Source organism: Parasteatoda tepidariorum, chromosome 7, assembly GCF_982258835.1.
Source record: "Parasteatoda tepidariorum strain Cologne lab strain chromosome 7, Ptep-v5.0, whole genome shotgun sequence".
NCBI classification, from domain to species: Eukaryota; Metazoa; Arthropoda; class Arachnida; order Araneae; family Theridiidae; genus Parasteatoda; species Parasteatoda tepidariorum.
The window spans coordinates 69,255,531-69,270,908 of record NC_141761.1 but is presented as its reverse complement, the minus strand read 5'-3'; the positions used below and the strand labels follow the sequence as shown (position 1 = coordinate 69,270,908).

At 28.3% G+C, this 15,378-nt stretch overlaps 1 protein-coding gene across 9 annotated transcripts in view; it reads left to right on the top strand.

Moving 5' to 3' along the window:
- Camta (Calmodulin-binding transcription activator) overlaps positions 1–15,378 on the top strand; it is a 161,517-nt gene that overhangs the window by 40,645 nt on the left and 105,494 nt on the right. For 2 of the 9 annotated variants that reach the window (XM_071183333.2, XM_071183332.2), the window contains exon 1: positions 10,338–10,579. The exons of the other annotated variants lie outside the window; for them this stretch is intronic. In XM_071183333.2, coding sequence (XP_071039434.2) covers positions 10,444–10,579 — 136 coding nt within the window. In that variant the 5' untranslated portion in view covers positions 10,338–10,443. Of the gene's footprint in view, positions 1–10,337; positions 10,580–15,378 lie in introns of those variants that run through there. 9 annotated transcript variants of the gene reach the window in all.

Sequence of the window (15,378 nt, the reverse complement as noted above, 5' to 3'; positions counted from 1 at the left end):
ATAGAGAGTATTAATTTGTTTTATCTTCTGCTTGAGTTAAAAAGAGTATTTTTAATTTCCTAACAATCTTCATTTTCCTTACTCATATTAAAGGCGAGCGTTTTTGCTATGAATGTGAAGGTTTAATTAATTTTTTTAACGAGAAAAAATTATGCAGCTTTTTATTTTGTTTTATGAGTTTTTATGGGCGTTGCTTCGCGCAACTGAATCACGGCTCGATTAAGAGGCCCTTGGCAAAATACTGATCAATAAGTCCCAATATTTTTATTGACTATAAAGTTTATATTGTTTTTCGTTTAATAAAAATTTCTCGTCTGTAACAAAGGGAATAGTACAGTGCGAAAGAAATGGAACACCTTCAATAATTCTTGATCTAATGATTGGATTTTCTCGTTCTAAGACTAAATCTGTATGGCTTGAGCGTCTAACCTTAATTTTGATAATTTGATTGACGCCTGACCGTATCGCATTTTGCATTGGCACTAGAGGTGGCCCAAGAGTGTATTAAAACCTCTATTCTTTTTATTTTTTCTTGGAATAAATAATCACTTTGCTTTTCATTTTTTAAAATTATTTACTTATATGCGTTGTACTTGCGTATGTAAAATTTCGTTTCATTCTGACAACTCTTTCTAAGTGCACTAATTTTTATCGCAATGAGTGTGTTATAAATCAAAAGATGAAAACGTTTCATTCTTCAATTTTATTTTCAAAATAATTCACTATCTATTCAAAAATAGGGGAATTGCTGGCTTAGAGCACCCTTTAACGGTCGCCCTTTCATTTCCGAACTCTTGTTCAAGGACTAAAAGTATCTCCTCCGTGCAAATAGGTTCATTAAAAATTAGACTTGTATCTCTAGCATGCGATTTTTAACAATAATTTATTTTTCTGAACCTTGCCTTTAAAAAGTGTAATACGTATTTTAACTTGAAGTCATTGTGATGTTATTTATCAAACTTTTTCTATTTCTACCTCTTTTATTTTACCCATTACTCAATGAAGCACTTTTTTTCTCCTCCCCCCCCTTTTTTTTTTTAGAATTAACATCCCTTATGAAACTAATTTATCTCCCTATGAAAGGTATATCTAATTTTCCCATCTTGATATCTTATGGTTTTATGCTTCTGATCCTTCTGAAATTTTTGCGAAAATAAACAAACTGGAATGTTCTTTAAATAAATTCCCAGTATGTTTTTTCTATAAATTTAAGTTTGTCTGTAAATAAATGGGTGATTTGTGTTTAGGTTAGAGATCAAGATTAGATCAAATAAAACATAGATGCTCCATTCCGATTTTTCCAACATTCATTATTAAATTGTTCAATTCCAACATTCCAATTTTTGATGAAAATATAACGGATATGTGATGTAACTTGTAGGTAATTTTTTTTCCAATTTTAATGGATGAATTTTGTAAAGCTGTAGCACCCCAGCCAATATTGTTTCCCGTTGATGACTTAAAAAGATATAAATGAAATGCTTTGAAATCCTTTTTGGTATATTTCTACTTTTTTGTGTTTTGAGTTTTTTTCACCAGCTTTGCTTCAGTCATCTTTTAATATAAAAATTAATATTGCAGTTAGTTAACATATAAATCTTGCTTCACACGTAATGCATTTTTGAAACTGTCACGTAGCACTTATATTGGAACTTAGTCAAGATTTCTTCGTTTTTCTTTTTTTTTGGTTCTGCGAATGGTTTAGTAACTGATCATCTGCCAACTATCACGTTTGGTATTTACAATTCACGAGCCACGCATTCGTTGTCCACACTGCCCAATCCCTGGATTTCTTTGTGCGGCTGACAACCCGATAATGTATTATGTTTTAAGTCCACCTTTTCGATGGAAGCTCTTTGAATAGTAACGGCCTATTTAAAGATATCTGCGATAACTTGCGATTAATTAAGTCCTTTGATTCTGTGAATAAAAGAGACTAATGTATACTGGCTGTGCAGATTTCTCCCTAAGAATAAAAAGGGCAGGGCGCTTCCTTTCTGAAAAGGACACTGAGTTGTGAAAGGACATTCACTTAACATCATAAATATTTATCACGATGTGTAATATTATGTAATAACTGAATTTTATCCAACAATTTTTAACTTACCCCCTCGTAATGTTTTATGAGTATGATTCAGAAAGTAATTCTCTCTAATTATCAATTTTTTAAAAAAAAATGATTTATTGATAAACAACTTGAAAGCTTTTTTTCTATAATTTAAACTGAAAATTATAAGAAAATAAACATTTAAAGGTGCATTTTTTTTAAAAAAAAATGTATTTATTTAAAAAATAGTTTTAAAATCTAAAATCACTTAAAAATTTATTAATACCCCCCCCCCTCCCCCGAAAAAAGGTACTTATAAAAATTTTACCAGGTGAGAATAATCCTAACAAATTAAATATTTGCAATAGTAATCGGAATTAAACCCATAAACACAGATAATTTTACCAGTGTGTAGTGTGTAATTATTATTTAAACAGTGAATCAATTTTTTTCAAGAAGGGATCTGAGTAATAAAAAAAAGGTTAAAAAGCCGTCTTTAAAAAAAGAAGTATGGACGCGAATGGCACTGTAGTATCATGGAGAGATTGCGGTGCATCAGCAAAACAATTAACATTACTTTGCGTTTTCAATAAATTGCATACTGTTTTTCAGATTGGTAATGATCAAAATACGTCCCTTGTAAATGGCATCTTACTATCAATCTCACAGAAAGATGTCATAGGGGTTTAAGTCTGGAAATAAGGAAGGCTATTTTTGCGATTCGTATAACGCGTATTTCATATAGTTGCAGCTGTGCATTGTTTATTTTCATTGTAAAATTGAATGTTGTAAACTTAAATTTCAAGCAGGGTACCCACGGTCCTTAAAAGTCCTTAAAAACTGCTTAATTTTTATTTTGGAAAATACGGGCCTTTAAAAGTACTTAATTTTGGTATAAGTTTTTTAGAAGTCCTTAATTTTTTACCATCACTAAGGATAAGCAGAATGTTGCATAAAAATTTAAATCTACTCAACTAAAAGATCCTCAGATTTTAATAATCATTTTATTCAGTTAACATTGCAGCTTAATATACTGTTTTTTAATTTTTGTTCAATTTTTGGTTGCTTTAAAATTAGTTCATGTTTTTCACCAAAATGTTTAGTAACATTATGTAAAGTTAATTCATAATAACATGTTTGGCTGGAATTTTGTTAAAGCTCATCATAAAAGTAATTATAACACGTTTGCTGGTCTAGTAGCGAAATATAAAAACTTCCTGTAATAATTGTTCAATATTTTTGACAATTTTCTTTATTTACTTTTTTTTAGTATGCATGAAAAAAATAGCTTTTATACATGAAAAAATTTCTTTTTTTACTTTTTTTTAGTATACATGAAAAAAATTGCAAATCTTAATTTCTGCACACTTAATTTTACAATTCAATTTCAATGAAATCATTAAAAATGGAATGCAGATTAGTTTAATGTGTTAACTTTTATAATCTAAATGACGTTAACTTTTAACAATCTGAAAATTTTTTCTTCTAAAAACCCGACCCGGGTTTACAAAAATAGCCTGGTACTTCTTTGCCGAGCCCTGTTAATTAATACAATTATATCAGTGCTTACATTGTAATAAAATTATTTATTATTATTGTTTTTTATTGGTGTTTTTAGAAAGGTAAATAATTGGCACTGTCACTGGTTGCATAAGTTCTTAATTTTTCAAAAAAGTTTTTAATTTTTTCAATAAAGAGTTCTTAAAAGTGCTTAATTTTTGCTTTGTTAAAAGAGTGGGAACCCTGTCAAGTCTACAACATTCAATTTAAAAAAAATTAGAAAAGAAATAAAATTGCAAGAAGTTGAAAAAAATTATAAAAATTCTTCCGTTCTATCTTTTCTTTTTAAAAAAAGAACATTCTATTGCCTACTTCAGAACTACAAATCTTTACCAGTTAATTATTCTTTAAAAAACTCAAAAGCTTATATTTTGTTTTTCATGAAGTACTTCTTAAGATGCTGAATCAGAAATAAATTTCTTTATAATTCTTTTTAAAAAATTGTCATGACTATTTTGTAAGTCCATATTCTGCTCAAAGAAGCTTAGAAATTTGCTTAATGAGTTATTTATTTTCTTAGAAGCTTAACTGCAAGTAATTACGTCTTAATTATTGGCTTGTTGACGGGACACCAGACGAACATTTGCCATCAACTCAAAAAGGACTTGATTGAAAAAAGGACTTGCAATTGATTTTTATTGTGATGTAAAAAAACATAATTGGACATCGATTATTAACGTGCTTTCATAAACTCGTTTAATTGTGAAGAAATGAGTAAAATATAAATTATCTTTTCGTAAGAAGTTGTTTACCAATTAACAATTGAAGTAACAAAATTATTTAATGAATAGCAAATTCTTTCAATAAATTTTAAGAACAGCTTAGACATTTTTTTTTATTTATTTTGCGCTTTTTCTTATAGTTAACTTTTTTTCACATTTTATGTGTCTTATGGAAGGGAAGTTTTTGATTAACAGAGTTATTTCACTAGTAATCAAAACTAAATTTCAATTTTATGTGCTAAAGCTCGAAAGCCGTTGTGCAATTTGCACATTAACGGCTTCTTTATCGTTGAAGTTCAAAAGCTTGTCCAATGATTTTATCAAATAATTTGGTGACTGTTAGCTTGCATTAACTTGATTCTGTAGACATCAAAAACTAAACAACAACATTGTTAATTTCTTTAAATGTAATAATATTTTAAACCGTTTAGTTCCTTGTATTAAGTTTTTGTCGATTAATTATTTATTCAATTAACTAAATTGTTGATTATTGGTTTGTATCAACTTTGATTATCGAAAAATAAATTATGTCATGTTAAATTAAGCATATAGACTCGTTGCTGTTGTTCCAGCAAAGATCTTATTTTCATTTTAAAGATTGTCTAGACGGTAATGTGCGGATTATCTGTGTGTGGGCGCTTTTCTCAACAATCGATTGGACCCGTTCACTGAAGTGACCGCCAACGTGAACCAGCATGTTTATTGCATCCTAGATGATTAATTGTTGCCTTCTAGTAAACATTTTCGTGATGAAGATGCTGTTGACAGCCCTACTTTTCTAGATGACAAACAGTTCATTGTGCTCGTGGAATATGTGACTGGCAATATGAATTCTCACACACTTATTACATCTCGATTGGCTTGCAAAACCACTTGAGTAGAATTTAATAGAAAATTTGTGGGACATGTTGGTACTTCGGGTAGTCAGTACCCCCGCAAGTCTATACAGGGTGTTCCGTAAATATTGCGACAAACTTCTAGGGAAAATAGGGCGCATCATAAGGATTAAGAATTATCTAGAAAACCATGACCGTAAATGTCATCTTAAACTGCTAGGGGCGCTTTCCTATTATCGACATGTTGTTCACGTGGAGGCCGGGATAGCCTGGGCTATGGGCCCATGTCTAGGTGGTCGTGGGTTCGATCCCAGCCGGCCGAGGACTCCCCGTGTAGTAAATGGTGACTGATGCACGTTAAATCTGTCGAATTGTAAAATTCTCTATGTTCCCATAACAAATCATACCTCTGGGAGTACTGATTCAGGAGTTTCCTTGTCTTCTGAATTTGTTCAAAATTACAAGGCTACGGAGTTGAGCGTTAGTAGTCGTAAAACCATACAATTGGATCGGCTGTTCAACGACGGTTGTAAAATAAAAATATATAAAATAAAAATGTTGTTCACTTGAATTTGCTCGTTTATTATCTTAAACAGATGTACTGAGATGCTTTAAGGTGTACTGAAATAATGTTAGAAAAATTGTAAATGAAATAGAGAACCTTATTCAATCATTTATATTCTTAAGGTGCTATATTCTAAAGGTGCTTTTTTCATGGGGTGTTTTTAAAAAGTGCTTGATATTCCCTCTTTCAAAATGAGATTTTTTCTTTACCATGTTGATTTTTGCTTCGAATTATGCAAAAAGACACAGTTCACATTATTCTATTCAACGTTTTCACAATTCACTCAACCCCAATCTATTTCGGCGTATTGTCAGTCCTTAGCGTATGAAAACGCCATTCGTTTTGCATGATTCAAAATTTCATGGTTTTTGACATGACGGTTAAAACAAGATAAAACCGTCAATTCCAATAACTTTCCAACCCTGCCAAATTATATTTTTTTGAAGAGCTTAAAAATGTTTTTTGAGTGCTTGAAAAGTGGTTAATAGGTGCTTATTTTTTGTTGAATAATTCGGCTACGCTTCTTGTTATATTGTCAAGAAACAAAAATTGTAGCATTTGTGGGATTGGTGAGCGAAGCGAGTGGTAAGTGTAAAGTTTAGTAATATATTGATATTTTAATGACCATTAGATGTAATTGGATTAAGTATTTTATTATTAATGCATACAGACTATTTAGTATAATGTTTACATTGTTATTGTTCTTACCAATCTTTAAAAGTGAATAAAAATGTATAGTTCAATATGATGGTTAAATATTTATGAGTCCCATGTTACCAAACATTGAAATAACGCAGTTGAAAGTAATAAAAAAGTGTTTCAGCAAATGGATGCGTAGCTGAATCTCCGATGTGTACCGAATGTTATTTTTGGTAAAAGCCCCAGATCGATGGAGTTATGCTTACCAGGGCGTTATGAACGGGTCCTTTCTCGCTACTCCCAAGCCGAGAGATACAGACGATGAAAAATCGCTGCGAAGCTTTTTGTCAGAACTTTCATATATATTTATAAAAAATCAGCTTCCTTTTCTCATCAAATATTTATTTCTTGAGCGAATATCTCTGCCGCTTTCGTTATTTGTTTTGGTCTCCTTTTTTAGGAGCAGTATTTTTTTTGTTTATTTATCATGAAAAAGTGAAAAGGTAGCAATAAACTTTTTAAAGTGCTAAGAATCTTCTCCAAAGAAAAAAGATTACATTTTATGAAATAAAAAGTTTTTTTTCTTTGTGCCTAATCTAAAAGTAATACCAAAAGTGATAATGCATTTTCAATTATCTTAAAAATATTTTTCTTAATGGGGTAATTTGAGTTAATTTTTGATTTATTCTACAATACTAATGTGCAATATTTTTGACTCGTTGTAATGATAGTTTTAAAATTTAAAAATAAGGGAAGATTTGTATCCCCGTGTTAAAATATTATTTGCTGTCAATGGTTACTTTTGAAGTTTTTCTGAATTTGTTAAATTTGATTATAAAATAAAGATTTTTATTGTAGATTTATTTAAACGCAGAAAAAATGCACTTAATTACATATTTCGAAAATTGGTTTAAAATTTGACTAATGCTGTTTATAATGTTACAGAGCACACTGCTACTAACGCAATTATCAGGGAACTTTTTAAACTTGTATACATTTTTCAAAAAAGAATTAATCATTATTATTTTCTGAAGATTAGTCCTTGAAAAATTTTCATCAAAATATTTTCATCAAAATGCCTATGAAATTGCGGCAAATATAAACTTGAATGGTTGCGCTCAAATACGGTAATTAATTTATAATTATTGCTGACTTTTAATTTATACTTTTATTATTTTTATTTATATTTATACTTTTATATTTTGACTTTTAAATTATAAAATCAGACACTAAAAATGATTTTCTCTGATGAAACATACGTTTTATGCGACTGATTTGGATTCTTGATCATTAAAATGTAAGGGTATCCGCAATCTGATAAAGTATATTCTCAGTTGGAGAAATATACTTTTGTCCAGGAGAGAGTGGTCGAAAATTTTTGCCCCAATGTTAATTTTACTTTTTGTGTATTTCGCCATATCTTTGGAACCCTTGAAAAGAATCCACAGCTATTTGCACGTTGCTTTATTACACTAGCTATTTTATAATTTCATTATATTGTTTTATTTCATTAATTAATGGTTGAAAAATTTAGAATTATAGAGTATATAAATTTTTAACATCTTAAACTGTGTAATATGAAATGTTAAAAATCAAAAATCCGAACTGAATAAGTCGAGCTGTCTCTGAGAAATGAGAATATAAAAATTATGCATTTTTTGAAATTTTACGAATCTGATTTCGTTTAATTTTTTTTATAATGTCATTTAAAATTACATTGTTTAAAATTGTGTAAAAAAGTGCATTTCTTACAATCGAAATTTTTTTCGATAATCATTAAATAAATAAAAAATAATAAATTGCGATTAAAAAGCATTCTTTAAACGGAATTGCGTTTTTGTGTTAGATTTTGTAAATAAATTAACACTTAGCACTAAATTGGCGTATTTGAGTATAACCACTCACCAATTAAACGTTTATATGATTCCGATATTTTGAACTAAATTCTTTTCGAATGATGTCTTTCATTTTATCGTTACTGTACTTAATTTTATTACTACGTATGGTGTTTCTAGGAAATTTCAAGAAGCGGATTCATCAAAATTTCTTTCCAATTCATTCATTGTAACTAATTTTGCGATAACAGTAACACTTGGTTTTTTATTTTATTTAAATCATTATTCAAAATCAAATGATTTATTTTGAAAAGCAAATCATTAATTATTCATTGTGCTAATTTAATTTCTTTTTACAATAATTCCTTTGACAAAATTACATTAGTACTTGGTGTTTATTAAGGTAATAAATTAAAGCACTTTTTAAATGTGTTTTTAAAAGATCTTAAAATTCTTTCGGATTTTCTGAATTTAAATTAAGAGCAAAGCTAAAATTTAGTACTGTTTTTTTAAAATTTATATCATACATCTGTAAAAAGTAGTCATTGAACATGGATTGTTTCGCAAAAAAACATGATGCCAACAAAATCCTTTTTTTAAAACACAATCTAAGACGCATTTTATTTTAATATTGCAAGTTTTGTAGGTTAAAAGTATTTAATGTGTTAGAAGGAAATTATTATAACATAGCTTAAAAAGAGCTGTTAATCTGATTAAATTCAGATTTAATTTCTTGTAGTGCAATTTTGTAATATTTTTATTTGATGGGCTTTGTTATTCTATACAGAAAGGTTTGCCAGCCTGCAGTAAGATAAAGTATAATGCAATAACTAACAAAAAAAATCTTTGAAATTCTTTTTGTGGTTTGTTTATTTTAGCATGTTTTTCATTAGTTAATAATGATGCAATTCTATTTATTTTTCCTTAAATTTAAATCATGCATTTGTTTGCAACATGACTTACTGAAATTATGAAACAATTTTTAATGTAGTGATATTGCTTAAAAAGAATTATTAACACTAGATTGCCTAAGGAAGTCATTTTGACTGCTTTCAATTTAAATTAGAAAAACAGTGTATATAATGACACAATTTCTTAGAATTTTGTGACTTTTTGTACAGCATATAATTTTTTTTTATTGTTAATATTTACTAATAACTTGTTATATAACTGTAAATATTATAAAAAATTTAAAAAATTTATTTTAAACAAATTTATTTACTCATTCACAATCCAGTCATTTTGACTGCTTTTTGGCAATATAGGCATATACTAATTTTCCGTCTTTCTAGTGTTAATTATCTATTTATTAATATTTCAATTATATTTATTAAATTTAATTGATTATAAACTAAGAATTTTTAAAGTATTTTTTTAAAATAAAGAAATCCGTTTTAAATAAAAAATAAATAAAATTAATCAGATTTTTTGAATAAAAAAAGTAATTGAAGAAATATTTTAAATTTTCGTAAAATAAACACCGAGTTAATTCATCAGAATTTTTAAAATTTTTTTTACATCATTTAATTAAGATTAATGTATGGTTATTAAAAATAGAGTAAAAAAAATATAAAAAATTGATTTTTTTTAGTTATTCAACTCCATTTCTTGGCGTCAGTTCCCCTTTTTTATGCTTCATTTTTAAATAAACATTTTGCAATTATTTTTACTAGTATTTGATTAAAAAATAAAGTTCATCGATTATTTTTGTAATTAATCAACTTATTGTTTAACTTAAACTTGATTAATTTTTCTTTTCATATTTAGACTTGAGTCAGATTGAATGAAAATAAAAACTTTCGAATTTTTTTAGTCAGTCTCTTTTGACTAGGCGTTGCAAAATTGTCTAAAAATCGGCATAGCAACCGTAACATCCCAAATGTAGCAGAATGCAAACACTCCACATTAATGTCGTTCCTTTTCATCCGTTGAACGTTTTGAAACGAAGAGAGATATGATGAACGGTAATTTGGAGGATTTGAGAGGCTTCAGAGGAGAGGGGAGGGTCGCGAGTGTAAAATTTTCGTTAGGGGAAAGAGGAAGGGTGAGATAAGTGATGAAAAACGTAAGATGCGCGGGCTAGTACCAGGGCGCCTGCGCTTATTTACCCTTCCCCTTGCCCCCAATTTTGAGAGAGGCGAGCGGGCTGTTATACGCGTACACAGATCCATTGATCGGTTGGCTTCGCAGCCGCCGGCCGACGTTCTACCGAGGGTCGTTCCTCGGCTGGCTATGGCCAATGACGATCGTGAGAAAACTCTCCGTTGTCCAGCTTCATATCAAAGAGGATGGGCGACTTTTTCCCGTCTACCAACTACTTCAGCGACAACAGAACTCTACCTCCTCCGCCGCCAACCCTAACGTCACCATGACTCGTAAGAGAATCCTCTTTTTTGATACTACTTAATACTCTGTCAATTACCACCCACTCGTATCTCACCAGCTGATTCCCCACCCCCTTTTTAGATACATCCTAAACGAACCCCTTTTGTCATATCTCAACATGCTGAGTGTTTTGATCTTGATATATGTTAAGAGTATTTTTAATTACTGTAATAAATTTTTCTTTATGCTCTTTCATTTTTAGAGGAATCTCTTTATTGTTAAAACAACAACTTTGTTTTCCTTTTTCAGAAAGTAGTACAAAAAAAAAAAAAAAAAAAAAAACTATTATTGAAGACTGTATTCAGTTCTAGATAACTCAACTTAAGGTATCGAACTAGTTGTGACAACTTTTTTTTGAAATATTAACATAAAATTTATAAAACTGGCAGAAAAAAATTATTTATGATATTAGTATTTTTTTAAACGGCTGTTTTTAGGTGAAAATAAGGCATTTTTTAAATGTACGCTAAATATTGTACAAAAAATCCTAAAATACTAAAATAATAAAACCTTTCAGGATTTTATTTAGAAGGCTATCAACTATGTTTTGAACTATTATCCTAAAGGCAAGTGCATATACTACTGAGTTAGGAATCAATGTAGTTAAAAAAAAATTTCTTTTAAAAATTTCCGGACTTGTCTTTGAGAAAAAACCTGCATAAAAAAATAAAATTCTACTTTTTTTTCTCTTGTCTGTTCTGTTCCTCAAAACATGTGTACTATCATAAACATTCTTGATAAATTGTAGATAATTATTTTAAATACAACATGAGAAATCGTGTTTAAGGTAGTGTAAAATGTGAAAAGTCTGATTCTGAGAAAAACGTATTCAAGGAAATAAAATTATTAGTTTATCCACTGTTATCCTTTTGCACAAAAACTGCTATAACTTAGTAAATAATTAGAGTAACAATAAAAGTCGAGTATTTTTCGAAAGCTAAGAGTACAAAGATTTTAAATTTATAATTAACTCAATTAAAAAAAATATTGACCCAAAATCATGTTTTTGCACTAGTTAGATACTTTAAATCATTGTTACCAGTGACTAATATTTTGTTTATAGATTACGATATGCATCTATGTTATCGCGAAATATAGATAAGTAAAAAAATTTTATGTTTGTAGTATTTAAAGATATTAAAGTATTAAGGTAACTCCTAGACCTTCCAAATCTTGCATAAGTCAGTAGTCTATTGTATGATTGTTTAGTCATTTTGTGCTAAAAAGACTTGTGTATTGTGTAAGTTTTTATGTGATTCTTTGAAAAAATTTTTGCGTTATAAATTTATTTCGTTTATAACACATATTTAGTTTATAACACAGTTTGATTTCGTTACATTGATAACATACTAACGTTTCTCTTCAGCGCAGTTATAACTGTCTTAGGCTACTTTTTTAGTCACCCTATGGTAAATGAATTTATGTTGTTGACTGGAACTTTTTTTTCTTCTATAATTTACTCACATTTTTATGAAACGTCAATGTCTTTGAAACAAATTACTTACGTTGTTTTTAAAAATGTTCTTGCATTGAATTGCCTCACTATTACTATTTAAAAATTGTGACAAATGTGAATTAAATCAAATTTATTTGGGTAGTTCAATCTTTCACAGGATTTTGTGAACACTTTTAATAATAAATGAAAAAAGATAAAGCAACGAAGAAACATTTATTTCCACTATTAGTATTGTTATTATCAATGTTGTGTGATATTGTAAAAACAATATAACTTTAAAATACCTGTTTTAGAAAATTTAACATTTTAAATTAACGTTTTGCTCTATTTTAAGATTGTCTAGTTCTAGCACCTACCGCTAGGGTTCCACGTTCGGTTAGTTGTAGAATTATCTAGTTATAGCATTTCAAAGTTTTAGTTGCATGGCTTAATTTAAAAAAAAAATAAAAAATTCATGTATTATTCGAAATTGAAAAATTCTGAGCTAAGTTTCAGTACTATATCCACATTTACTAGTTTTAAATGCAATGCATTAAATATCAGTTATTACTACTTTAATTTGAATAAATATTTCATATAAGCTCTTACGATTTCGCTCATTTTATAGTAATTAGAGACACACTCATTGAGTTTTTGCACTTAATATCTATTCCTTAGTAATTACAGATTTGGGAAATGAAATACAATTAATGGTTATCGGAATTTTCCTAATGAAATAGTATTAATTTTCTCTTCCGTTTATACAAATCTGTAACTTTGATTTCAGAAATTTCAAAAATTTAAAAATCTTTTGGATTCATTAAATTTGAAGAAATTTTATTCGGCTTTTGCAAACTTCAATGTCGAAAATTCACCCAAGGGATAACGCTCAAGGCATTTTTTAATTAAATTTTCATCAGGTGCGTCTATTAGTTTAATTTGAAAGGCGCATATTTATACTATAAAATAAGTCTAATTTATATATAAAATAAGTCAAATTTATAAAATTTGACTTATTTTAATATTACACATTGTTTTACTTAACTCTTTGATTTTTTTTTGTCATTATTTTTAGTACTTTCTTCACATGGTGCAATTTGTGCAGAAGCGAACTTGTCATACATGCCTGAAGAAGGCCTGACCTATCCGTCTGTATCGGGCTGCGTGTGGCCTGTTACTAAAATTTTGCAAAATTTATAAATTCTTTTTGAATAAAATAAGGAACAGCGAAGGAAAAAGTAGAAAACTTGTGGAAAAATGTGAAAACAGTAAATAGACTCAATAAAAAGAGATTAAAAGAGAAACAGTTTAATAATCGATGTTTTCAACTAAATCAGAGTAATTCAAAAGTAATGGCTGTTTTTGAAAGGGCAATTGGAAAATAATAGCGTTCAATATTTTTCATTATACCCTCACGGATTATCAATAACTAAATGAAAGAGAAGATTAAACTAATTGATGAAACTAATGATAGTAAATATTCAAATGCTTTTATTATTTTAAATTAATTTAAATACTGTCATAGTTCTTTGTTCGATTGTTACATTAAATGTAACAAATGTTAAAAAAAAACTATATATATATATATATATATATATATATATATATATATATATATATATATATATATATATATATATATATATATATATATATATATATATATATATATATATATATATAATAACAGGGCTACATCTGTGTTATCATTGGTGTATTCATCTTAAGAAATGCAGTCAAAGCCATAATAAGTTATCAAAAGGTTTATTAAAAGATATGCTGGTGGTTATAACAGTTCATATCCCCACTCCGCAAAGGAGGGGGTGTGGACGAAACTACGGATGGTTCCGGCAGATGTTTATTGGACATTATTCAACAAGAGACGTGCGAAAACCTTCGATCTTGCATTAAATAGTACAGAGATTGGTGTAATTATGTTCCAGTCGTACATGTCTTTGTAACTCTACGCACTATGAAAAATCATTTAATGCTTCCTAATATGGAAGTGAAAGAGGGACAGGATTCTAAAAATAACTCCTCCTTTCAAATATAAATCTAATTATTATTCAATGGTATGTTTTCAGCCTTGAATTCCCAAAATAGAATATCTCTACCCTTACTCTATAACAAAGACATTTTATGAAACCGAAAGAGTTTTAATTCTTTTATTAATACAAAAGTATTTATTATTTTTGTATTATATATATATATATATATATATATATATATATATATATATATATATATATATATATATATATATATATATATATATATATATATATATATATATATATATATATATATATAAACAAAGAAGAATTATAAAATAAAATAAAACAGAAAATTTTTAATGGAAAAGCGTAAAGGTTTTCATCAGGACGCATTCCTTTACGATGGTAAATGCAATATTTCCAAATAAAAATTACTCTTCATAAGGCGTCTATATAGCTAAAAAATAAAAATGCATTTGAAAAAGAGTTTGAGATAAAAGAAAGCAGAAAACAAACTTACCGACGAGGAGTATATATATATACACACACACACTGATGCCTGTTGGCTTAAAATTCTTTTCCAGTGTTACCCACAATATCTTTCAGTTTGGCCTGACCGCCTAAAGTTATATTTTACTATGATAGAATAAATGATCACAGGCAAAAGTATTTTTTATTTAGGTAATAATGAGTTTTATAGCCTGCGAATTACGATTTTAACTGGAATTGAAGTCATTTTTTTTAATAATTTTAATGAATTCTTTGGTCGAGATTTCACTGCTTTCTGTCTAGCATACTTATTTTATGCCAAAACAATCTATTTTTATAAACTGTATGAATTCAAATCAATTCAATAATCCTTAGTTTTACCTTAATTAATCCATAAGATCATATATGACTTTTCAAAGTCTTTATCGTTAGTCATGGTTTTTTTCTTTCGCATCACCGGATTTAGCACTTCTAAGCTCTTAGTTGATGAATCAAGTAAGTAATATTAGTAGTAAGTTGGTAGTAAGTTAGTAATAATCAAGTAAGTAGTAAGTAGTAGAGTAGCTGTATAAGAAGAAAACATTACTTTATTATAGTACTACTTTATTATAGTTATATATTATCTTCGCTTTATTTTATTTACCATAATCTAATTTGAAATAAAAATCATGCAAACAGTCTCAAAACTATTTGATTATGTGGATTATTTGTCTAAAAATTAAAGTGAAAACAAAAAGCAAATCTGTTACATTAAACATAGCCAAACACATACCTGCCAACTTTCACTCTTTCCGAGAATGGATTTTCAGAGTGGTTGTAAAACAATAAACGAAAAACAATCTGACTCAAAAATATATTTATATTTTGATCC